The following is a 27932-nucleotide window of genomic DNA, read 5'->3' as shown; positions in this document are numbered from 1 at the left end:
GGGCTTGCCACCGGCCGTAATCTCTGGTAGCAAATGCCCGACATGGGTGCCGGGGATACGGGCGGCTTCAAGGGATTGTTCTCTTCAGGAGGTAACCGGACGCGTGCGGAAGGGTGCCCGTCGAGGGATTTTTACCAGCGACCGCTTACGCTGGCCACAGTTTTTTAACAGCCTGGAATTTGTTCCATAATGAGAGTTACAACACGAGCGGGGAACGCCAGCCATTCCGTTTGCATTATGGGGTAATATTTAGCGATGGGGGGAAATAAGCAGAGCCTGCGAGGACATGAAAACATCCGAATCGAGCTGTTTTCCGTTGGACTTGCAGGCTTTCGCGTGTACGTTCCCCACGCCAGGAGCCCGCCAGGAGGGTGTGCATCCCTCAGGCCACGCCGGCCTTCCCAGCACCTCACGTCCGTGTTCTCTTCCCCACCTAAGACATAGCGACTGCCAACAGGGAAGGCGCCTTGGTTTAAACCGTCAACTATTTTTGGTTTCATTCGTTGCATTTGTCTCCTCCCAGCTGCCCCCCCCCCGTCCTGTTGTTGAAATGCCCTTTGTTGAAATAGAAATCAGTGGTTTCGATGGAGCAAAAGTCCCTCTATATCTTTACTGCCTTGTATCTCTCTAAGTTAGAGCGTATTGAAGAAATCCTGACCGTCTCAGAGATCACAAAAGTGGGTGCCTTTGTATTTGCCTGGGAGTCTTAGAGTCCACCCGTGAATTTTCATCTACTCAGGGTTAATTTTTTTTTTTTAATATATCTTTATTGATTTCAGAGAGCGGAAGGGAGAGGGAGACATAGAGAGAGAAATGTCGATGATGAGAGTCATTGATCAGCTGCAGCCCGCAACCCGGGCATGTGCCCCGACCGGGAATCGAACCCTGATCGCCTGGATCCTAGGTCGACGCTCAACCGCTGAGCCACGCCCGGCCGGGCTACGCAGGGTTAATTTTTACATATGGTGTGAGGTAGGGATCCAGTGTTGTTCTTATGGAAACAATGAACCCAAGTACTCGATACAATGTATCCATTCCCAGAGGATTTCTGGTTGCAGCCAGGCTCCCGATAGGAAAAGATCCCACAGACGCCAATGAGAATATTAAAACATGGAACCAGGAGCCCCGGCCGGCGTGGCTCAGTTGGTTGAGCATCGGGCCCGCGCACTGAAGGGTCTCGGGTTCGATTCCGGGTCAAGGGCATGTCCTGGGGTTGCAGCCTCAATCCCCAGCCGTGGTCGGGGCGCATGCGGGAAGCAACCAATTGATGTGTTTCTCTCACATTGATGTTTCTCTCTCTCTCTCTCCCTCCCACTTCCACTGTCTGTAAAAATCAATGGAAAAAATATCTAAATAATATCTAAATATCTAAAAAATATCTAAACATCTAAAAAATATTAATAGAAAACAGAAACAACACACGATGGGAGGCAGATACAGAAAACCACAATGGGTAGGGCCATCACCCTGGGTGGTCATATTTGGGAGCCCTCCTGTGGACTTTGGATGCCCCCCGAGGATGTCCTGGGCGTACATGCCAGGGAGGGAACTGAGGTCATATATACGGGGAATTTTTTTAGGAGGGGGAACACACAGCTTGATCACAATGTGACCTTCCCCAAAAATTGTTTTGTTACTATTTCACTTAGAATGTCAACATCGTCACTCTTTTATTTATTATTATTATTTTTTCATTTTATATATTTTTTCCTGGACAAATTGTCAATAAGCGTGATTAGTAAAAATTGCCCAAACACCATCCTGGCTGCTGAGTTTTTACGTGGGAGGCGTTTTGTGACTTTCGCCGATTTATTGAAATCCGTTTGTTGGTGTTCAATTTTTACTACTTTTCAGAAATATTTACTTATTGGAATTCAGATTTTCTTTTAACGTCGGCGCTTTCACCGTTAACATGTGATTTTGTCTCTGTGTGTTAGTTGGGGTTCTTTAGAAGTGATTCCCAGCTATTTTCATTAGGCCTCGATTTCGCTTGATGGGTCTTGCCGGGGTTTGTTTATATTATTAAGCTTCTCGATACGCTAGGTTTCCTAATTAGCTCCACTGTGCTTTCTGTTCCCCGTTTCACAGATTTCCGCCGTTACCCTAATCATATGTTATCTTCTTATTTACTTGGGTGTGTTCTGTTTCTATACGTCTGGCTCATTAATTTCCAATTTTTCCTGTTATCTTGTAAATGCATCTGATGTTTTAAATTATCCCTGGAAGGACTGGTCTCCACCTGTCAGATCTTCCCCCGTGATGCCTAAATTATCACTGAAATCCAGCATTCTGTGCTTTTCTTTGCCTTAACGGTATAGATGCAAACACGCTGAATACACATATATGCACCTACACACATGCACATACATGCACACACACATACATACACACGTATTCACAAAAAACACACATATAGGCAGATGTACATATATTTTTTGGTGGCTTGCTTTTTGAATGGATTGGAAACTAGTCTTCTATTTTCTTTTCTTTATAAAAAAAATATTGGCTGATTGATTTTAGAGGAAGGGGGGGCAGAGAGAGATGTGTTGTTCCGCGTCTGGAAGCCTCATCGGTTGATTCCTCTACGTGCTCCGACCGGATATCGAACCCGCCACCTCGGGGCGTTGGGATGGTGCTCTAACCGGAACAGAATTATTGGGTCATTCATCTCCTAATAAAAAGATTACTCTATTTCTTCTCAGTATTTCTGCTCCTGGTTTGCTCCTAAATACTTCCCGTTAGTCGAGCATTTATTTCCTGGGAGTCGGCGGATATCTCGACAGGTGACTTACGTTTGAGGGTTTATGAGAAACTCGGCTCTCAGTGTAAGGCCTCTGGGGACAGAGGAGGGACGTGGGCTTCCTGGAAGAGGCGTCTCTGGGACGCTATTGTCATTCCTGCACCAAGGGCTCCGTATCTGCCCCTCTCCCCATCTCTCACATCCACACGCAGGTCTTACCTGAGGCCGCCACCAAGTTCAGTTGATAAAGCTAAAGTGTTTGCCATCCTGAAATATATTTTTATATTTATTGACTTCAGGGAGAGCGAGCGAGAGAGAGAAACATCCATGATGAGAGTCATTGATCGGCTGCCTCCTGCACCCCCTTATTGGGGATCGAACCCGCAACCGGGCATGGGCCCTGAGCAGGAATCGAACCCTGACGTCCTGGTTCATGGGTTGATGCTCGACCACTGAGCCACGCCGGCCGGGTTATATATGTTTTTATTGTGATAAAATTCACGTTCCAATGGGAAATGGGCCCTTTCCTGGTTAGGAGGGGCCTCGGGACCTTGGGCCTTCCTGGGTGCACCCAGAGCTTCTGATTCCGCGTCACGGCGATGGGAGAAACATCAGCCCAAGGCCGCGGCAAGGGCAGGGAATTCGCAGTCAGAAACCTGCCTGGCTGGGGTCCCGGGACCCACCCGAATACCGAAAAGAACGAAACGGCTTTTTACCCGTCCGCCCCATAGTGCCTGAAATTTTGCTTTGATTTCAGGAAAGGTAAAGACTTTGCTCGGAGGAACCGAGCGAGGAAGGGAGGCGTCTCGTTCAGAAAAGAGAATTGGGAAGTTCCCCGTCTGGAGCGCTTTCCAAACGTAGTTATTTCTATAAACCACAGGGATCGTTTCCTGATGTCAGGACGAAAACAAGCGAAAGAATTCCAGCAGAAACGATCTGAATATTCTGCAGCGTTTCACGTTCACATCCAGGCTTTGACGTCCAGAAAGGTTTCTCCTACCTGAAATCTCACCGTGTGATTGTAGCTTTATTATTTCTATTAGATTTTTTTTTTCCCCCCCAGAGGCCTAAAACCCTAAGGCAGGATTTTCCCTCTAATGTAACCATCTTCGGTGAAGCCGTATAAAATCATTTAAAAATATATTCCGTCAGTGATTTATTTTTATTTTTATTTTTTTTTAAATATATCTTTATTGATTTCAGAGAGAGGAAAGGAGAGGGAGAGAGAGAGAGAGACAGAAACATCAATGATGAGAGAGTCATTGATCGAGCCCACGACCTGGGCATGTGCCCTGACCGGGAATCGAACCCCGATCGCCTGGATCCTAGGTCGACGCTCAACCGCTGAGCCGGGCAGTGATTTATTTTTTAAAGCATAAATAATCCTTCCTTTATTAACACAGTTCCAGAGGACCCACTGTGTTCTCTAAAGTGTCTTGAGCTTGCATCAAATAAAATCAAACAATCCTCTGCCTTCTTCACGCCCCTGCTGGGGCTGGAGCCCGAAACCCGGTGGAATCCAGCCGTGACCTCCTGGCTTGCAGGTCGACCCTCGGCCTCTGAGCCTCACCGGCGGGGCCGAGTTTTCACTCGTTTTCCTGCTTTGAAATACATTTCCTTTCGTCTCAATTCTCTTCATCACGTGGTTTATGCTCCGAAATCCAGCTCCTAAGCTCACGAGAGGCCTGCTTGAGTCCAGAGAAAGAAGCCAATGCACTGAGAGGGACCGATCCTGAATACAGTCGTTTCTGCTGTTAAACTGTGGATTTTCCACACTGTCCGATGGGAAAAGCGGACGTCAGCCCGGCCGGCGTGGCCCAGCCGTTGAGCATCGACCCGTAAACCAGGAGGTCACGGGTTCGATTCCCGGTCAGGATGCGTGTCCAGGTTACTAGCTGGGTCGCCAGTAGGGGGCGAGCAGGAGGCAGCCGATCCATGAGTCTCATCATTGATATTTCTATCTCCCCCTTCCCTTCCTTTCTCTAAAAAAATCAATAAAAAACATATTAAATCAGAAGATTGAGCGTGACATGCACAGCCTTGCACCCGAGCAAGTGCAGCTGTGAATTTTCCTTTTTAGGATCAGAAAGGTAATTCTATGCTGCTAGACGGGGCAGCTCCAGGACACCGGTACCCACCCGGGGATACTGGAATTTGCACCCAATAATCCGAAACCCTTCCTTCGGGGTGTTCCTGGCTGTTCATTAGAAGACCTGGTCGTGAGGGTTTGGGAAAGGTTTGGGGTCACCCAATAGAGCAGTAATCCTGAAAGAGAAACGTGCAGGAGAGTCAGCAAGCGTGTTTGCCCATCTGCTGTTTTGTTTGCTTTTTCGTTTGTGTTTTTTTAACCCAGTTTTCTCAAAGAATCAACCGCAGTGCCCGTGAGGTCAGCGCATGTCCGATGCTTGCCGCTGTTGAAAGCCTGGGCTTAAAATCGATGGGCCAGAAACTGGGACGGCAGGACATTAAAAAATAATAATAATTTAAAAAATCTTGGCGAAACAATTCATGGGCTCTTTTGCTCATTGGGATTAATCAATAAATACAGCGACGCCTGTCGAGTCGATATTGCCTGTAGTAGTGAAAGCTGGGCCCTGTCATGGTCGGCCGCCACCTTCCCCGCAATTTTTGTGCTCTTACCATTGGCCTGCACCTTGCATAACCCGTGTTTTAGACAACTCCAGGTCCCCGCTGCATTGATACTATAAGGCCAGGTTTCTGAGGGTTTCTACCACGGTCAGGGCCCTCGAGTTTCTGTAAAACGGAAGCGAGATAATAAACCAGGACCAGTTTAAAATAACGTTAATCTCGAGGTGCTTAAAACAGCAGTAGGCCTGGGAGCTGCTGGTGGCAATATCCGACCTGATCTTGGAGACAGCCTCTATTTTTTTATTTTTTCAATATCTATTCCTTCATTTGTGTTCAGGATGTACGGCCCTGGCTGGTGTAGCTCAGGAGTCAGAGCGTCGGAATCGGACTGAAAAAACCGTGGGTTTGATCCCGGTCAAGGGCACGGACCTCAGTTGCAGGCTTGATCCCCGGCGTTGGTCAGGGCGTGTGAGAGACGCAACCAATTGATGTGTCTCCCTCACATCGATGTTGCTCTCTCTCCCCCTCCCCCTCCACTCTCTCTAAGAAATCAGTGGAAAAAATATCCTTGGGTGGGGATTTATACATATATATAAAAATATAAATATATATATTATATGTATAAATATAATATATATACATATTATATATATAAATATATGTGTGTGTATGTATGTGTGTGTATATATACATAAATCAATATATATATGATATATATAAATCAATATATATATTCTATATATAAATAAATATATATATCATATATATAAATAAATATATATATATTGATTTATGTAATTCCATCCAGTTCCACAAATTCTTAAAGAGCCTTCGCTCTGCTCAGGACATTATGACATCAGCACCTCTCGATGACGTCATAGTGAGCCGTAGAATTTTTTACCCCACTCCGCTTTGAAAGGCCAGTGCCTAGCGACAGACACGTAGGGAGCGCTTGAATGAGTGAAGAAACGTTAGAGCTGGGGCCAGCCACAGCGTTCGGAACAACAGAAAATTGCGGTAACAACAGGACTAGCGGGAGGAAGCAGGTGAGCCTCTGTTCTGTACCCTTCAGACCCCTTTTGCCGCTCGAAGCTGGATAGAAATGGGTGAGACTTGCTGATCTGAACGGGCTGCCCCAGAATATGGTCCCAGCTGCCAGCAGAGCAGAAATTAACCCATTTACTGTTAGTAGTTTATTCCTTTATCCACCTAAGTGTCCTGAGCGCCCCCTGGGGGCTGTTCATGGTACTAGACTCTGGGACTGGAACACAGAGCCAGAGAGACTCGGTTTCAGATTTAATGGGGCTTGTACTCTAGGGCAAGTGGTGCTCAACCAGGGGCGATTTTGCCCTCCAAGAGGTCTGGAGGCAGCATGGGTTGTCCTATCTGGGGTCTACCACCGGCATCTGGTGGATGGAGACGACGGTTATTTTTAAACATCCTTCCACGCCCCAGCCGGCCCCACCCCAAAGGTTATCAGACTGAAAATACCAAGAGTGCTGAGGTTGAAAAGCTCTGGTCTAGGGATACAGGAAAAACGATCCACTAATTACCCACAAATATAAGTAAAAACTGGAATGAACATTGGATGCTGGCAGGGCTCACTTCAGGATGCTCATTGATCATGACAAGAAGACCGAATTCAAAGGATGGGCATGGGCCATTCAGTTAGGAAGCCTTCTGGGTGGAACGACCAGCATGTTCAAAGGTCCTGGGGTCAGAGGGAGCCTGGAACCACCCAGGATCTGAGGGGTACAGCTGTGGCTCGAGGACAAAGGGGGAGATAGACAAGAGGGGAAGTGGAAATGCAGGCAGAGGTCAGATCTTTGAAGTATATCATCTGCAATTAATAGTGCGGGGCACGCACAGGATTCCTTTCCTCTGTTATCCATTTTTTAAAAATATGTTCTTATTGATTTCAGAGAGAGGAAGGCAGAGGGAGAGAGAGAGAGATAGAAACAGCAATGATGAGAGTCATCGATCGGCTGCCTCCTGCATGCCCCCGACTGGGGATCGACCCCACAACCCGGGCCTGTGCCCTGACCGGGAATCGAACCAGCGGCCTCCTGGTGCAACTGAGCCACACTAGTCGGGCTGTTTCCCTTCCTTTTTAGTCTCTCAGTAACCTCCCCCATCATGTTATATCTGCCAGATTTGGGGTTCGGTAGATTTGCTCTGGGGTCGTAGAGAGAGGCTTAGCTGGCTGGGGTTTGGGGTAAGGGGTCTCCAGAATCCCGTCATTCTACGACCAAAGCAATACCACGGAGGCGCTCGTAAGATTTAGCTGCGTGCCCGGCCGGGCGTGGCTCAGCGGTTGAGCGTCGACCTAGGATCCAGGCGATCGGGGTTCGGTTCCCAGTCAGGGCACATGCCCGGGTTGTGGGCTGCAGCCGACCAATGACTCTCATCATTGATGTTTCTCTCTCTCTCTCTCCTTTTCCCTTCCTCTCTCTGAAATCAATAAAAATATATTAAAAGTATATATGTATTTAGCTGCGTTTCTTTTACTATCTGGATAAAGGCAAGGAAGTCTGCTCTGCCCCCCTCCACCTAACAATGAACTCATTGGAGGTCGTCCCAGTTGCAGCAGATAAAGAATTAAGAACGCGGGTTTGGAAACGGTCCTTGTGCCCGCGACGCGATCATTTATAGAGACGCTTGGGAGGCGTTTAGAAACCCCTAAAACTCACAGAGCGATTCGTGGCCGGATCTCAGGATGCAAGGCCGACACGCATTTTTTATCTTGATGTTCAGCAGGAAATGGACAGGAAATGCAATTCAAAGTCTGTGAACAACAGCGACCAAAAGCGTAGATTATAACCGAGCAGAAACGGCGACGTGCCTTCCAGACTTACAGAAGGTGTCCGTTTTAACGAGGACCCGAGACTTGGGGGTTCTGGCTAAAATAACAATTATTTATTAATATAAATTAATTTATAAGTAATTTCAGAGGAACTGACAATTTAAGACCGTTGCATCCTTCTGATCCGGTAACAATTTAGCTTTCTGTTTATTTGAACCGCCTTTAATCGTTTCTCGGCAACATTTATAATTTTTGTTACATTGAATCCTGTATGAAAATGTGTCCACACCAGAGGAGTGTGATGCCTGAGACATTTATTTATAAGCCGTCATCCTGTTCTTGCTGGTGATACAAAATTAAACTAATAAAATATCTTGCCCTTTTTAATATCGTGAAATCAGATAAAATTTAATAAAGTACTAACATTATTAGTGCATTTGTCCTTTCTGAAATATTAATACCCAATTAACATTTAATATTTAATCATTATGATGTAATCCTGTCTTACCAATTTTATTTTGTAAGCAAAATGACCCAAATCGGTAATCTCCTATTTCTATGGATTTTTTGGGGTATAATATTGAGCATTTTCTGTACTTGACCAAATTCATACCATGTCGACCAGCCTTTCTGTGGCTTTTATTGAATTTTTCTTTGTTTGTTTCTCTGTTCCCTGCTTAACCCCCGTGTCCTGCGATTCTCTCTTTCCCTCTACCTTTGACCAATAACTTTAGAAAGAATATTTTTAAGGGAGAAGAAGTTGCCACGATGTGGGGGGCAGAGGCCTAGGGACACAGTGAAATTAAAGGGCATAATCATGCCCGGCCGGCCTGGCTCAGGGGTTGAGCTCTAACCTATGAACCAGGAGGTCAGGGTTCGATTCCCGGTCGGGGCACCTGCCCGGGTTGTGGGCTCGATCCCCAGCAGGGGGCGTGCAGGAGGCAGCCGATCAATGACTCTCATTGATGTTTCTCTCTCTCTCCCTCTCCCTTCCTCTCTCTGAAATCAATAAAAAAATATTTTTAAAAAAAGACACACCCATATCCTCCTGTGGGACCAGGAGAAAGTCCCCCCGTTGGTTTTTTTTTAAGTCTGTTTCTCTGCAGAGCTTGTGTATTGGGCCAGCATCTCAGTACCTCAGTTTACCTTATGCTGCTGGGTTAGCTTATCAGCAACCCCTTTGGGGGCAAGGACGCATATGGGCAACACAGCCCCCCTTTATTTTTCTTTAAATTGATTTTATTTGGAGAATCATCCCCGTTTCGGAGAATCTTAAATCGATGCTAGTGTTGGAGACAGAGAGAGAGAGAGAGACGTATTGATGGGTTGCCTCCCGCTCGCAGCCCAACGGGGGCCAGGGATCGAGCCTGCAACCCGGGCACGTGCCCTTGACGGAACTCGAACCCGAGACCCTGTAACCACTGAGCGAAACGGGCTAGGGCTTCGAATACTTGATGAATCTCTCGTGTAGTTAGGCCCCTTCCTAGACCCACAGGACCGACACCCGTGGACTCAGCATTTTAGACAGTGACGTGTCTGTCTCACCTTGGCTCACGTTTTTGGAAGATTCGATGTCCTCGGTGCCCCTCCCGTGGCAGGAGGGTGTCACAGCTCCATCACGAGATGAGTCGCGTTAGCCCGTCATTTACGGATGAGCCCACTCGGTGTGAGAGGCGTGACCCCTGCCTGGCCTCGTGAAAGCCCTTTGTGCCCTGACGCCCGCGTTCAGACACGGTTTCCATCCCGGGTCGAAACCCAGCTGCCGGGAGACAATGAGGCGTCGCTGAGATGTAGTCACACGACCAGTCGGTCGCGGGATTTCCTGACTTAATTACGTCGGAAAATAAGAGGAAGCTTTTATGTGCCTCGTGTGCTACTATCCAGCATTGGGCATTTCTATATATATATATACACACACACACTATATATATATATATGCACATATACACACACACTATATATATATACACACACACACTATATATATATACACACACACACACTATATATATATACACACACACTATATATATACACACACACTATATATATATACATATATACACACACACTATATATATACACACACACTATATATATATACATATATACACACACTATATATACACACACACACTATATATATATACACATATATACACACACTATATATATATACACACACTATATATACACACACACACTATATATATACACATATATACACACACATTATATATATATACATATATACACACACACTATATATATACATATATACACACACACTATATATATACATATATACACACACACTATATATACACATATATACACACACTATATATATATACACACACTATATATACACACACACACTATATATATACACATATATACACACACACTATATATATATACATATATACACACACACTATATATATACATATATACACACACACTATATATACACATATATACACACACTATATATATATACACACACACTATATATATATACATATATACACACACTATATACACACACACTATATATATACACACTATATATATACACACACACTATATATATACACATATATACACACACACTATATATATACACACATATATACACACACACTATATATATACATATATACACACACACTATATATATACACACATATATACACACACTATATATATACACACACACTATATATATACACATATATACACACACACTATATATATATACATATATACACACACACTATATATATACATATATACACACACACTATATATATATACATATATACACACACTATATATATACACACACACTATATATATACACATATATACACACACTATATATATATATACATATATACACACACACTATATATACACACATATATACACACACTATATATATACATATACATACACTATATATATATACACACACACTATATATATACACACACACACACTATATATATATACACACACACACTATATATACACACACACACACTATATATATATATACACACACACTATATATACACACATATATACACACACTATATATATACATATACATACACTATATATATATACACACACACTATATATATACACACACACACACTATATATATATATACACACACACTATATATACACACACACACACTATATATATATATACACACACACTATATATACACACACACACACACACACACACGCACACTCATGTATATATATTTTTTACTGGGAGCCGCAATTTAACGCGAATCCGCTACAGTTTTCTTCTGTGCGTATTTTGCACGGTCCAGGGAATTACGCAGCGGTCTTGCATTTTACGCTACGATACGCAGCGAGGACCCAGATTTATTTCAGGTCGCATTTAAGCTCGTGTCTAAGGGCCGGTTTTGAAAATCTACAGATATGCAAAGGAAATCGCTGAGCAGGGTGGACATGAGAGAACACGGGCTGCTTTTATGGGGCAGTGTGATTATCTAAATAGGATGGACGTGCGAAGACCGTAAATAGTGATATGCACCCAACACGCAGGATTTTATACCAACTTTGGGCCTAGGGCGGTGTGCTCAGTAATGTGGGAACAAAAAACATAGGTTTGACGTGGTCTTTCATTATGTTCAAGTTTCTTTTTTTATTTTTAAACAATCCCATGCTTTTATTTTATTTTACTTTTATTTTATTTTATTATTTTATTTTATTATTTTTTAATTTAATTTAATTTTATATTTTATTTTATTATTTTATTATTTTATTTTATTTTAAAATATATCTTTATTGATTTCAGAGAGAGGAGGGGAGAGGGAGAGAAACATCAATGATGAGAGTGGTGGATGGGCCGCCTCCTGCACGCCCCCGACTGGGGGCATCGAGCCCACAACCCGGGCCTGTGCCCTGACCGGGAATCGAACCCTGACCTGGGTCCTAGGTCGATGCTCAACCGCTGAGCCACGCTGGCCGGGCTCATGTACACTTTTCCACAGTCTCACTAAACAGGTTCAAAACTCAGCAACATCTCTTGTAACTTTGGTCAAAAAGTTAAATCTAAAAGAGCAGAGCCCTGGCCAGTGTTGCTCAGGGGTTCGAGCCTTGGCTTGTGCACCAACGGGCTGGGGGTTCGATTCCCAGTCGAGGGGCATATACCTGGGTGGCAGGTTCCATCTGGGTGCATATGAGGGAGGCACCCAATCCATGCATCTCTCTCACATCAATGTTTCTCTCTCTCTCTCTCTCCCTTCCACTCTCTCTAAAAAGCAATGAAAAAATATCCTCCAGTGAGAATTAAAAATAATTAAAATTAAAATCAAATAAAAATCAAAAGCTTCTATATTTAAATAAAATAAAAAATGAATAAAGTAAAAATCAATGGGAAAACATCCGGTAAGAATGAACAAAAAATGAAACATAATAAAGTAAAAAAATAAAGTAAATTAAATTAACAAAAAAAACAACATAATAAGGTAAAAAATAAAATACATTAAATTAACAAAAAATAAAACAATAAGGTAAAAATAAAATCAATTAAGTTAAGAAAAAATAAAACATAATAAGGTAAAAAATAAAATAAATTAAATTAACAAAAAATAAAACATAATAGGTAAAAAATAAAAATAAAATTAATTAAGTTAACAAAAAATAAAACATAAATAAAAAATTAAAATTAAATAAATTAAATTAACAAAAATTAAACATAATAAAGTAAAAAATAAAAATAAAATAAATTAACAAAAAATAAAACATAAATAAAAAATTAAAATTAAATAAATTAAATTAACAAAAATTAAACATAATAAAGTAAAAAATAAAAATAAAATAAATTAACAAAAAATAAAACATAATAAAGAAAAAATAAAATAAATTAAATTAACAAAAAATTAAACATAATAAAGTAAAAACAAATAAAATAAATTAACAAAAAATAAAACATAATAAAGTAAGAATAAAAATAAATAAATAACAAAAAATGAAACAATAAAGTAAAAAATAAAAATAAATAAGATAAAATAGCAGATATGGCTCTTGAATTGAGGACGTGAAAGTTTCTATTTCCCTTTCTAGTTGCAGCCCCTCAAGGTCATTGATAAAGGACGTATGCATCCCTCCCTCCCCGCTAATAACCTCACCGGGGGAAATAATTCCGTCCTTAGAATGTCGAAGGGGATTCCCGGGTCACACTGCCTAACCCCATATTAGGAGCCCTTTTGGTTTTTATCGTGCGGGGGACTCATGCAACATAAGTGGGCACCGCTCGTGAGTAAAATCGGGGAAAGACCAGCACCCCGCACAGCGGCGTCCGTATGTCTGATGCCCCCCGGGACGGAAACCTGCCCAGACACCCGTGACCTCTCTCGGCTCCTGACCGTCTCGTCCAGGACTCCAGCCAGTGCGTTTCCTCCTGGCATTTCCCGCCGCTGTTAGAAAGGTCACATGTGCCAGTTAAAAATGTCCCGTGCGTGGAGCGTGACAAATGCCGCCTGGAAAATGAAACCGCTCTCGTTGGCATCTCTGCCCGATTTCCAAAGGCTACGGTTTCTTATTTCCATTGGCGCACTCCGGCTGGTGCAAAAATGCCCGGCCCGCTGTGAAATGCAGGCAGGGAGATGCCGTGGGGAAAATAGGGAAATTGCGGGTCGGTGAGAATAGCAAATTGGAAATAAAGGTGAGATATTTTTTAAAAACACACACACACACATAGAGAAATGAATTGCAAAGGACTTTTTGTCAAAACCATTAAGGAACCTCTCAGGGGAACAAATAAAATGTCTAAAATGCACCCATAGAAATGCCTCCGGCCATTCATATTTCAAGAAAGGCGAGTCTATTTTTACTTTATTCCATTTTACTTTCTATTTTATTATATATTTGCTTAGCTGAAGGGCCAAACGAAGACCAGCGACCTGTGGGCCAGGCCAAATGAGCGTTTTCCACACCCTGCTGGCAGGCGGATGAATAGACTGAGTGCTTTGGAATAAAGTAGACGTTTTATATTTAAATGCAAAATGACACTTTTTTTTTTCCACCCCCTTCCAGCAATTCTTTCCCAGGGAATGTATCTTACAAACAAAAGCACCAGAGACCAGGTGGCTTAAGCCGCAGGGATTTATTTCCCGCGGTCGTAGATTTCTGCGTTATCGATGGGCGTCCTCGCGGGGTGCAAGGGGAGACGGAGCTCTCCGGGGTCTCACTTATAAGGACACTGACCCCCATTCATAGTTGGGACAATGACCCTTCAGTCGCCAAAATGCTTCTACCCGTCAGCCCAACTGTGAGACTTGGGCAGAGTCCTGGGAAATTCCCAGAAGGTTTCCCCGGCTCCTTGCTTGCAGGGAAATCCACTCACAGGGACTCTGTGGCCCGCAGGCCCTTCCGATTTCACGGTGACAATTTTTTTCATTATGGTTCATTGTTCTGGTGGACGGGAGGAGCCTCTCGGAGACACGGGCGATGCCCACGGGCACGTAGAATATCTCGGCTTTCAGAAATTACATTTCAGATGCTTAACCCTAACCCTAACCCTAACCCTAACCCTAACCCAAGGTCTAATCCTAACCCTAACCCTAACCATAACCCTAACCCTAACCCTAACCCAAGGTCTAATCCTAACCCTAACCCTAACCATAACCCTAACCCTAACCCTAACCCAAGGTCTAACCCTAACCATAACCCTAACCCTAACCCTAACCCTAACCCTAACCCTAACCCTAACCCTAGGTCTAATCCTAACCCTAACCCTAACCCTAACCCTAACCCTAACCCTAACCCTAACCCTAGGTCTAATCCTAACCCTAACCCTAACCCTAGGTCTAATCCTAACCCTAACCCTAACCCTAACCCTAACCCTAACCCTAACCCTAACCCTAACCCTAGGTCTGATCCTAACCCTAACCCTAACCCTAACCCTAACCCTAACCCTAGGTCTAATCCTAACCCTAACCCTAACCCTAGGTCTAATCCTAACCCTAACCCTAACCCTAACCCTAACCCTAACCCTAACCCTAACCCTAACCCTAACCCTAGGTCTGATCCTAACCCTAACCCTAACCCTAACCCTAACCCTAACCCTAACCCTAACCCTAACCCTAGGTCTAACCCTAACCCTAACCCTAACCGTATCCCTGACACCCTAACCCTAACCCTAACCATATCCCTGACCCTAACCCTAACCCTAACCCTAACCATATCCCTGACCCTAACCCTAACCCTAACCCTAACTATATCCCTAACCCTAACCCTAACCATATCCCTAACAACCCTAACCCTAACCCTGACCCTAACCCTAACCCTAACCCTAACCCTAACCATATCCCTAACAACCCTAACCCTAACCCTAACCCTAACCCTAACCCTAACCCTAACCATATCCCTGACCCTAACCCTAACCCTAACTATATCCCTGACCCTAACCCTAACCCTAACCCTAACCCTAACCCTAACCCTAACCATATCCCTGACCCTAACCCTAACCCTAACCCTAACCCTAACCCTAACCCTAACCCTAACCATATCCCTAACAACCCTAACCCTAACCCTATCCCTAACCCTAACGAAAAAACAAAGAAAAGAAAAAAAAGAAATTACATTTCATTCCCGAAGGCGGCCGTTGCCGCTGAGCCACACCAGCCTGGGCCCGCTTTGTCTTTTCAAGGGCCGTGGACTCGACGGGCATCGGCCAGCTTGTCACCCTCCCGGAGCGTCAGGCAGGTTCCCCCGAGTCCCTCCGTGGAATCGCCATTCCCCGCCCAACGCCTAAGGCTGCCTAGAGCGGTCAGAATACTTCATTTTTTTATTTCTTTTAGAATTTACTTGAGTTTCTTGCTTTGATGGTCACGACACCGCCCCGTGGAGACCCCCGGGACCTGTAGGGGACGAACCTGGATTCAAAGGCGGTGGGAAGAAGACACGGCGGGGCAGCCGTGGCCGGCGTGGCTCAGTGGCCAGAGCGCCGGGCCCTCCACCCATCCCTGCCGCCCCCTCCCGTGGCCTCCAACAAACTTGCCGGCCGGTGTCCCCGGGGGGAGCCGACGTGCTCTTGAGCGAACCCCTTCGTCTGTACTGAGATCAGACGGTTGTCTGTCTTTCTCTGACGGGGGACACTCTCGATTCCGTGGCCGGGGCCGGCCGGCCGGTCGCGATGCAATGAGGGATTTAAGGACGCAGGGGAGGGGCCCAAAGGATGTCCACCCAGAGGCCGGGACCAATGTACCCCAGGCAGGGACGCCGGGCTCAGCCTTCATCCTGCACGTTCGCTCAAATCAATAAAATCAACGGTTTCTCTGCGGGGAACCCCGCTTCCTCGGTGGCCGGTGGTAATGAGGGGGGTGCGCGGGCTCGAAATTCCATTTGCAGTTTCTCGAGCGGGTGGTAAGGGGCAGAGAGAAACCGTCGCGTCCCTGCCCAAGCGAACAGAAACAGGCCCAGCCGCGATTCCTCGGCTTTCCACCCGCCGAGCGGCTGTTCATTTGCGTTGCGAGGGGGTCCGTGGAGGGCTGGGTAATGGGCTGGATGTGTCTGAAACAGGAGCTCGGTAGACGAGAGAAACAAATAATAATAATAATAAAAAAAAGGCAATTTCTTTTTCATGCTAAGAAAAGAAAAAACGTCGATCCGACGACGTCTTACGGAGAAATGTGATTTTGGTGTAAAAAAAAAACCAACCAAAACGCTGTAAAATTTTGCGATGCAGTAATATAGAGGCTAAAGTCCCTTATGAGACAAGATCGTACAAAATCTATGAGAACCGCGGGATATAAACGGCCCCCGTGCATTCGTTCTTTAAACGTAAACGTTTCCCAAAGCACACCTGTGCCCGCGTCAGGGCCGGCAGGTGGCCTCTCACTTTAATTTTATTTTTATATATTTTATATGCATGCGGGAGTGAAAGGGAAAAATGGATAAATTCAGAATTTTGATGAAAGAAGACATTGGAGAGGTGGAGACGGCATTTGGGGATCTGTGCTTTCGGGCTCTGAGCGCACGGGGCGGAAAATAGTTTCTCAACGCCCGCGCCCGTTTGCAAGAAACGCGCTCAACCCAAGAAGCTGCGGCAGAAAAGGCCACGCACAGAATTTATCCAAATCGCCCCGACAGGCCCTCACCTGCCTGGGTCGAGGGAAGAAAGACCCGCAGGCTTCGTCGGATCAACTGCGGAAACTGAATTTTTGTGCAATTGACTCATCGATCTACAGCCAGGAGGCATTTCTGGTCCAAGTTTTCCTTCATTCTGCATTTCGGTAAAAATAAAAGCATCCTACGTGTCCGGAGCGAAGCGTCTGCAGTCACACGGTCACCGAAGGGACCCCTCTAATGTGATTAAAGACGCTTCGTAGGGGCTGTTTCTGAGGAGTACCTGGATCCTTAAATATTTTTACACGATTAAAAAACAACAACAACATATAGGGTATCCGTTCAATATTCAATTTTTGCTTTTTGTAGCTAGTGCTTTTAGAAAGAATATATATATATTTTTTTGAACGCCAAAGCTCAATTTCCAGAGATTGTACGTTGGGATCAGCTTTTAGCGACGCGACGCGTTGAGAAGGTATTTCCCGCAACACAGTGGCTCCCGGAAAACACGTCGCGGCGTCTTTCCCGGAAACCGGGGGACAGTTGGGCCCAGAGCGTTTGAGAAACAGGGACGGACAGGCCGGCCGCCTGACCCTCTAAACCCCCCTTCCCGGGTGTCCGCCTTTCTTGCCGACCTGCGGTGATGCCGGGGAAACGGCGACGACCGGGCCTCGGCAGACTCGAACCCAGCACCTCCCGGGAACCGGAGACGTCGGAGGCTTTGTAAGGATGCAGACTGGGGAGCGGGGGGGACAGTGGCTCATAAAAATCCAAATCTGGAAAATCCAAGTGTACGCATTGAATTGTTAGATGTCTGTGCAGCCAGAAAATACAGGGCGTCCCCCCCCCAAAAAAAATGTAGACGCGCTTTGAATGACGATAAAGTCAGTGTTGATCCGCATACGGTTCGGTTTCAACATTGAAAAGAATCGACAGAAATGAATATATATATTTTTATCAATCCTTGTTTTCCAACGGACGACCGTTCCGGCCCAGGCCCCGCGGATACCCCAAAGCAGTGGCATCCCCAACACCAGGAATCATTTCGTGCAATATTTGTGCGTCTTCAGTGCGTCAGCTGTGGCCGGTTTTGTGCCGTAAACTTTATCTTTTATGTGTCCCCATTAAAAAAAAAGTCTAGTGGACACTTTAGGGTAGATTTTCTCTGTTCAAAGCTTAGCCTGGGCTTCCCCCGTTATTTCAAATCCGTTAAACCTGAAAAGGGGTGAACATTACGTGAGTGGTCGGCTGTTAAAGCGCGTACATTTTTTTAGGGTCCCCCTACGTTAGGGAAATAAAATATGACCCCCTGGTTAAACCTGCGGGCGGATTCGTGGCCACGAATTGAAACGGAGACGTGGGAGCGAGACCGGCTTTCAAGGTTGGCCCGAAAACGTGGGTCCTGCGCCCGTGGCAGTGCCTATATCTGCTTGAATGGCTGTTTTCGGTGTTTTTGAATAAATACCCAGAAGCAGAATTGCTGGGTCGTTCGAGGGGCTGGGTAAAAAAAAAAAAAAAAGTGAAAAAATTGAGGTCTCACGGGGGGTTACAAAATAGTCCCGAATATTATAATAACTATGGATGGTGCCAGGTGGACTTATCGAGGAGATCGTTTCATAAATTATATAAATGTCCAATCCCTATGCTGTACGTCTGAAATGAATATAAAATAATTATTAATGTTGACGACAATTGAAAGCAATAATAAATAAATAAAAAATCCTGTGCGGCACAGATCTTCAAAGCAAGTCCATGAACAAGAGAAATAAATGAGAACAGAGTTTTCTCTCCCCATCGTGACAACGGGGCCCCGGCTAGTTACGCACATAAATGAAAAAACATTCATCATTTGCTCCGTTTCTGCCCCACCGGCCGTGAGATGAATGCGGCCTCTGGTCCCAAACGCTCACGGGGCCGAGAAACTTATTAGGGGTTTCGTCGAAATCCTTCAGCTCCGGAAACAGTCCTTGTGCCAGGTCGCCGCTCACCCTCTGAGCCTGCAGGTTTACCCCCACCCGCCCCGTCCTCACCAGCAATATTGGGTCCTCGCCTCTACCCGCAAGCCCCGGGGCGGGCCCCGAAGGAGCGCGTTTTCTGTCCTTGCCTAAATCCTTCTATCCACGTCTATCTCCGATTATGACCTGACCTCCCTCAGGGCGGCCGTGTCATCCTCAGGTTCATCTTCTTGCCAAGCCGGGTCGGGCGTATTTATAAAGGATCAATACATGGCCCGGCCAGTGTGGCTCAGTTGGTCGAGCGTCATCCTGGGCACTGAGAGGTCGCCCGTTCAATGCCCGGTCAGGGCACCTGCCTGGGTTTGGGGCTCCATCCCCAGTCGGGGGCGTGCAGGAGGCGGCCCATCAATGCCTCTCTCGTCATCGATGTTTCTATCTCTCTCTCCGTTCCACCCTCTCTAAAAATAAAAATAAAAAACATTAAAAAAAAAAATAAAGCATCAGTGCATGTTTGTAAAAGAAATGAGCTACGGAGGGGAAATAAGCTCACGCGGGAAATATCCTCATTGCTGGAATAAACCAGAGATATTATCAGACCCTCCCGGTATTGATTGGACTAGAAGATGACGGAGCTGCTCCTCCAGGCTCAGGGACAAACGAATCCATCACTCGAGTATCGGCGACGGTCGAGGGAACATTTATTTCCCCCGCCAGCCGTTAGGCATCCTCCCTATCGAAAGTAATCTGTTTCTCTTAGACACGCCCTTCTTGTAATTAAGATAACAGAGCTAAGTTGAACTTGGGATTTCCCCTCTCCAGTGATGGAAAATAAAAAGTGTGAATGGGTAAATACATATTTAATAGGATAGCTCCTATTAAGAGCAATAATTGTAAAGTTTTCTGTGGCCTATAATCTGCTTTTATTCTTGCGTGAATACTGTGACTCCATAATGCTAATCGATGACTCTATTTAATGATTTCCATGTATACAGGGTGGGGAAAAAATAGATTTACAGTTGCTCTTATGGAAAATAATACCGGCAGGGGCCTCAGTTGGTTGCAGCTTCGTCCTGGACACCAAAGGTTGTGGGTTCAAGTCCTGGTCAGGGCACAAACCTAGGTCCCCTGTTCAACCCCCAGTCAGGGTGGGTCTGGGAGGCAACCAATGGATGTTTCTCTCCCCACCCCCCCTTCCACTTTCTCTAAAATATCAATAAACGTGCCCTCGGGTGAAGGTTAAAAAAATACAAAAATAAATAACAACAGTACAATAATTAATCAATCATAATACAAGAATAAACTATGTTTCAAATACTCGCAACTATTAACCTACTTTTACCACACCTTGTATATATAACTGGCAACAAACAATACATATTGAGAACGGCAGATACAAAATTACCTTTCTGAGTTCTCTACAAAGTATCTCCTGCTCCGTTCATGATGCAAACGGCGGCGTGACTTTTGAAAACCAGGCGGATGAAGCACTAACAGGCAACCTCGGAAGAGCAGGTATAAAAAAGTAATGGGCATCCTTCAGGACGTGGGGCATGGAGATATTTTATTTATAAAACCACACTTAAATTTTAATAATGGCACGACTGTACTTTTGTTTGAAGTTACTCAAGTCTTCCCTTTAATATTTAAGACCACTGCCCCACGGAGGTCTGAAGGAGATGCTAATTATTAGAAGTAAAAGAATGTTATTCTGGCATTTTGCAGGGAAGGCGTAGACCTGAGGGGGAAGCAGGTGACCTCAGTCTGAAGTTTGAAATGCCTTTTTGGGGTTCGCCGTGGAGTACATTCCAGCACAATCTAATCCCCCGTTTCCTCGAATACCGATATTTACGTAGTTCATAAGTGCAACTAAATTATCCCCTCAAGCCGGCTGTGTTTTAGGCCCTTTAAATGGTTTTATTTGCCAGGACAAATACTGCAAGAGTCTTGAAAAACAACAAAAGGGTAACAAATTAAATATACATAGAACATTGAAGGAGGTATCTCATTATGTTTCTGGGTCAGGCTGCACTATGCAAAATTAATTTAAAATCGTGCCTTGGCAAATAATTTCTGTAAAAACCTCAGCAGGGGGTTTAGCTTCCATGGACAAGCTCATCTGAAAATTTGCCTGGAAACGCAGAAGTTCCAGAAATAAACTCTCTTAAAAAAGCAGAGAACGTTGGAACACTTCAGCTTCCCTATTTTGAAAGGTACTATCAAGTTTTATTAAGACAGTAGGTATCGCCCTGGCCAGTGTGGCTCAGTTGGTTGGGGGTCGTCCAATGCACTGGAGGGTCCTGGGTTCAATTCCCAGTCAGGGCACTGGCCCGGGTTGTGGGCTTGAAACCTAGTAGGGGGCTTGCAGGAGGCCCCAGGTGGGCATTAAGCCTTCAACCAAGGTACGTGCCCTTGGCCGGAATCGAACCCGAGACCCTTCAGTCCCCGGGCCCACCCTCTAACCACTGAGCCAAACCGGTCAGGGCGGTATTTTTTTTCAACTATAGTTGACATACAATATTATATTAGTTTCAGGTGCGTAACATAGTGATTGGACATTTATATACCTTACAAAGCGATCACCCCATAAGTTTAGCACCCGTCTGACACCGTACGTACTTATTACAATATTATTGACTATATTCCATGTGCTGTATTTTGCATCCCCGTGAATATTCTATAAGTGCCAATAATATGTACTTTTTAATAATGTCACTTCTATGTGGAATCTGAAAAGCCAAGTAAATGAACAAACAAAACAGAAACAAACTCATAGATACATAGATGCATAGAAAATTGGCTCTTTCTGCAGGTTGTTCAAATAATTCAGTGGGGAAAGAAGAGAGTTTTCCATGAATGTGTCTGAATCAACTGGATGTTCAGAGGCAGCGAGGTGAAGGTCACCCCTTAGCTCCTACACCAAAATTTACTCAGTATCGATGAAAGGTGTAAATATAAAAACTCAAGTCTTCAACATTTAGAAAGAAAACACATAAGGAGCTATCTTCAGGGTTTTGGGAAGGACTTTTAGATATGACTTCAGAAGTACATGTTTTATAGGAAAACAATGGACCAGTTAGGCCTTGTCAAAATCAAGAATGCATGTCCCTCAGAAGACAGCATTGAGAAAACAAAGAGGAGCCAGGGGCTGCGAGAAAAGACTTGCCAGTTATATTTCTGGTAAAAAACTTGTATCTAAAAAATATAAGGAGCCCTGGCTGGGTAGCTCAGCTGGTTAGAGCATTGTCCCAATATGCCTAGGTTACCGGTTCGATCCGAGGTCAGGGCACATAGAAGAATGAACCAGTGGGTGCTACCTGGTTTGCCTCAGCGCTTAGAATGTCGGCCGCAGACTGAAGGGCCCCAGGTTCGATTCCATACCTCGGTTACAGGCTTGATCCCGGGGAGCATGTGGGATGCAACAAATCTCTCTCTCAAGTCAATAAATTTAAAAAAATATATGAGAAACTCTTATAAGGCAATGATAAGAAACAAAGAATCCAGTTTTAAAAAATGGGCATAGTATTTGAGTAGATAAAGAATATAATACATGAGAAGATGTCCTCCATCTCTAGTCATTAGCTAAATGCATATTAAAACCAGGATGATGCACCATTTCACAGCCAGTAGGATGGCTATAATGAAAAAGATAACAAATCCTGGCAAAGGGATGGAGAAACTGGAACGCTTATATGCAGCTGGTGGGAATGTGCAACGATATAGCTCATTTAGAAAACAGTCTGCTGGTTTCTTAAAATATTACACAAAAATTAGCCATATACATTGTTGATTCCATTCCCAGGTTTCAGTCTAAGAGAAATGAAAATATACGTCCATTTCAAATAATTGGACACTAATGTTTGTAGCAGCACTATTCATGATAGCCACCGACTGGAAATAATACAAAAGATGCAAAACCAAAAATTAAAAGGGGCCATCAACAGATGAATGGATGAACAAAAGATGGTCTGTCCATAGAGTATAGTATTAGATAAAGTCTTGCCTGGCTGGTGTGGCTCAGTGGTTGAGCTTTGATCTATAGACCAGGAGGTCAGGGTTCGATTCCCGGTCAGGACACATGCCCAGGTTGTGTGTTTGATCCCCAGCAGGGGGTGTGCAGGAGGTAGCCTATTCATGACTCTCCCTCATCATTGGTGTTTCTGTTTCTCTCTCTCTAAAAAATCAATAAAAATGTATTTTTTAAAAATAGAGAGATGAAGTCTTGGTACACACCACAGCAAAGATAGACTTTGAAAACATTCTGCTGAGTGAAAGAAGCCAGACACAGACCACTACACAGTATATGAATTTATTTATACGGAATGCTCAGAAATGACAAATCTGTGAAGAAACAGAAAGTAGATGATTGAGCCCTGGAATTGTGTAGCTTGATGAGTTGGTTTTATGATATGTAAATCATGCCTCTGTAAAGCTCTCAAAAATCACAAAGGGATTTAATAACAATTAGCCTGGATTGCTACTTAGACAGGGGTTCAACGATGTCTTGAAAATTGTAAAGGCATTGCAAATCTTGAGGACATCTTCCTCCATCCTCTGGGGACCTTTCCCTGAGCACTGCCTCTCATCCTGCCTCCAGAAGTATTTCAGATGACTCAGATTTCATGCACTGACCGTGAGGCTGAAGCCCTTGAGAGCTGTGTCTTGGGAAAGATAATTGTTAGGGCTTGGTCAGGCGCGTGGGCTATGGAAGAATTCACAACTAAAAGAAGAGTTGCAGAGAGGAAGCTTATTTGACTTTCCAAGACAGGAAAGGCCAGTGTGTTGCCAGTCATTACAGGGCAGGGAATAAAGGGCAGCTTTTACTTTTAAGCAGAGGCTGTTGCTAAGTGACAAGGAAGGGAGGGGTTTGGGTTGTGTGTTGAAGTTGAGCAGATACCAGGGGCTGCCTTGAAAAGTTACAGTTTGTTTCCTTTCCAGGTGACAGTCCTGCAGATGTCCTAGGGAGGTGTCCTAGCAGTATTTTCCCCCAGGCCTGTAAAACAAGCTTAAAACCAAAGTTATGAGGAATGTAAAAGAGGCTTTTTGCAGGGGAGGGGGGAAGGGAACTTTCTACTAAGTAGGGACTCCTTGGTGCGAATTATCCCTGAGTTGTGAAAACAGCAGGGAGGAGGGGGGGATGTAACAATGTAGCCTTGAGAGTTGTAAAAACAGCAGGGAGGAGGGGGGATGCAACAATGTAGCCTTGAGAGTTGTGAAAACAGCAGGGAGGAGGGGATGCAACAATGTAGCCTTGAGAGTAGCTAATCTTGTCTGCAGTTTGAACAGAGGGGCTGTTTGAATCAGAGGAGCCAAGGATCTTGGGGTTTAATTACCGGGTGCTTCTCATAAATTGTGGACGGCCACCGCAAAGAAAGAGACAGGACTTTTTCCCCTCCCTTGCAATAATGGCATTTACTTCACGCTGGACCCTGAGGGTGGACTTTGTTTGATGTGAGCCAGGCCAGTGGTCATGCTTCTGTGCTTCTCGCTGCCGTGTGGAAGAGAAAAGAATTGTATAGAAAGATAGTTTAGAAGGAGACTGGACTATCAGGACGGGATCATGGGGAAGGTAAATCTCTAGTATGGGGTCTGAGTGGAAGACCCTGTTTCTTAATGTCGACTGCTCATTTTCCAGGAGAGAGGGGAAAAAACACACACAACACTTTTCTTGGTGAGAATCAGCTTATTCACAAAACACATTCTCTGTCCCCATCCAGGTCTTTTGGCTACACCTTTAATTTCTCTACTATCATTTGTTTTTTAATGAGGTGCCCTATTTCTTTTATTTTTTAAAGATCATTTTTTATAATTTTTAGAGACAGAGGAAGGGAGAGAGAGAGAATCTTTGATAAGAGAGAGAAACATCAATCGGCTGCCTCCTGCCCGCCCCTCACTGTGGATGGAGCCCAAGATGCTGGCATGTGCCCTGACTGGGAATCGAACGGGTGACCTTTCAGTGCAAGGGATGGTGCCCAACAAACTGAGCCACACCAGCCAGGGCAGTGGGTGACCTATTTCTATAGAAACTTGAAAAGAAAATCTTCTGTGAATGAATTGAATTTTTTTTTTTTCCCAGAAGTGAGAAATACTTGTTTTCAAACATAAATGGTTTAATAGTATCATCCATGTAGGCTCTTTCTCTAACAAAAACATCTCTTTTAGGCTTTTTAACACCATTTAGCCATAAACTCAGTCCATGAGATGGCTTTGAAATAGGTTTTATACAGATAAACCCTGACAAAAACAACCCAAACAACTGTCAAGCAAATGTGATGGAGAGTAATTTTTAATTTTAAGATATTTAAATGCTCCCCTAGCCAGTTTTGCTCAGTGGTTAGAGCATCGGCCTGAGGATTGAAGGGTCCCAGGTTCGATTCCAGCCAAGGGCACATACCTTGGTTGTAGGCTCGACCCCCAGGGTTGGGACACATGCAGGAGGCAACCAGTTGATGTGTCTCTCTCACATCGATGTTTCTCTCTCTCTCTCTCTCTTTCTCTCCCCACTTCTACTCTCTCTGAAAAGCAATAGAAAAAATATCCCCGGGTGAGAATTAAAAAAAAAGATATTTAAATGCAGTCGATTTCTTGGGCATGAATAGATTTCAATATCTGATGGAGACAGTTCAAATTATGGGAACTGGGATATGCATACTGGGCTGCGTCTGTCTGTAAAAGGAAGCCAGGGGACTCAGTGAACCCAGCAATTCAAGTGACAGTAAATGTGTTGGCCTCTTGTATCTGCAAAATATAAAAAACCAAAGGGGTGCCTTGTGTCCCAAATGCAGAGTAGTAGGGTCGTTGGTGTGGTTAAGGCTCATTCCCTACATTTTCTCTACATGGAAATTCCTGTGTGGCTTCTGTTTGAGGTGATCAAGGTAGGTGGCTTCAGTTATTTATTTTACAAATTCAAATTGTAATTAAGTAATAACTTTGTAAGTGTTGCAAACAGAGAAAACGTCATTCACAGTGTTTCATCTTAAGAAATATTTATCGAAAGTCTTAGTGTTTTTTAACGGTAAAGTACAATATGTATTAGTTCTTTGATCATGATTTAAATCGACTAGTGGCATTTCTGATTTTTACCAGAAATGGTGTGTTTTTAAATTCTTACCCATGAAACTAATGCCAATGGTAAGATGTTTCAATGAAAATGTTTCATGTTTACTGTTTAAATGTGTTCTTCGTACATTATGGAATTTTGTAACCAAAATGTATCACTGACATTTCAACAATGTATCTAGATTATAAAATGTTAAAATCAGAGGAACATTGACTATTTTACATGCCTTTCATTTAAGAGTGTGGGAAATGTCTTTTTTAATAATTTAATTTTCTTTTTTTCCTTAAACTCACATTAGCTTTTTTTTCCTCTTTTTTTTTGCATTAGTCTCATTTTAACCCCCAAACTGCATTTCCACAGGGTATCTAATATCTTTTTCACAAATAACGTATTGAATTTCTCTTTCTTGACATCTTTTATGTTTCTATGCATTTTGCATCACCCGCTTTCATTTTTTTTGAAATCCAACTACAACAGATTTTAACTTTTTTGTTTTTCTTTTACTGGGTGGTGTGTCTCTCTCTGTCCTGAATTTTTTACAAACCTGCTGTTTTTGAATTATTTTTTCCCTTTATTTTTCTTTCTCAATATGACCCCAGGAGCCAACACAAAGAAAAGCGCAGATGATATAACCAGTAATGAGCGTGGTGACGACGAAGGTATTTTTTGTGGTTTTGTTTTTTTTTTCCAAAGCTCGATCTTGATGCATGATTTTATATCTCTCTCTCTTTTTTTCTTTTTCTCTTTTTTTTTTTTTTTCCATTTCAATCTCTTTTTTCTCTCTTTACCTGAAATGAGTACACTTTGGTGCTGGGCAGAATTCTTTATTTTCTTCTTGCTTGGAAGCCACTGTCATTTTTTAATCTCAATGACTGTGTAACGACTGCCCATCCATTATCTGTAAGAAGACATATAAGCATCGTTTCTACATACGAGGTGAAAAACAGAATTCAGTTCCACTTTTTTTTTTTTTTTTTTAATTCTTATTTTTACATTTTCTTTTTTTGGCTTGGTCACAAGAAGAGAACGTGAAATTTTAAATCATGCATGTATTCTATCTTTTCTTGCCTCCAAATGTTATTTTGTGAGTTCATGTCGTATTTTGGATCTTGGGTCTTAATTCCATCTGTGAACTGCAAAACTCGGCCAAATAGCCCCATAGAACCTTTTTTTTGGGGGGGGGGGCTGCTCTTTAAAGTGTTTACTTATTTGTTTTTCAAACACAGTGATTCCAAACTACATTTCTGAGAATCTCCTCTGGTTCACAGTGAAGTACATAAAAAGTGTATTAACAAGATGTTGTTTCCTTAGGGATGCCTTTCGTATCTTTAAAGAAAACCAAAAAAAAAAGAGGAAACAGTCAGGAATTGAAAAAGCCCCAAAAGCTAGTTCTATGCATCTTTCTTTTTATACCACAGCTGTTTTATAAATGCTCCCCCATCCCCCAAAATATGTTTCTTTACTGTGGAAAGTTTCTTCTTGAAGAATCCAAAGTTTCTTGATAAATTATCCAACTGAAATAAATTGATTTTTTTAAAATATGTTTTTTTAATTGATTTTAGAAAGAGAGAGGAAGGGAGAGGGAGAGAAAAATAGAAACATCAATGATGAGAATCATTGATCGGCTGCCTCCTGCATACCCCCTACTGGGGATCGAACCCACAACC

The 27932-nt window shown here is 43.6% G+C and overlaps 1 protein-coding gene across 4 annotated transcripts in view; it reads left to right on the top strand.

Moving 5' to 3' along the window:
- The window catches only part of LOC308551951 (neuroligin-4, X-linked), a 132544-nt gene that overhangs the window by 53965 nt on the left and 50647 nt on the right, over positions 1–27932 (top strand). For 3 of the 4 annotated variants that reach the window (XM_081126863.1, XM_081126865.1, XM_081126864.1), the window contains exon 5: positions 26865–26924. The exons of the other annotated variant lie outside the window; for it this stretch is intronic. In XM_081126863.1, the coding sequence (XP_080982989.1) occupies positions 26865–26924 (60 nt within the window). The remainder of the gene's footprint in view (positions 1–26864; positions 26925–27932) is intronic. 4 annotated transcript variants of the gene reach the window in all.

Source organism: Miniopterus schreibersii (assembly GCF_964146895.1).
Source record: "Miniopterus schreibersii genome assembly, chromosome: Y".
In the NCBI taxonomy this organism is placed as follows: Eukaryota; Metazoa; Chordata; class Mammalia; order Chiroptera; family Miniopteridae; genus Miniopterus; species Miniopterus schreibersii.
Note: the sequence above shows the minus strand (reverse complement) of the source record. Positions and strands in the feature narration are given on the sequence as shown.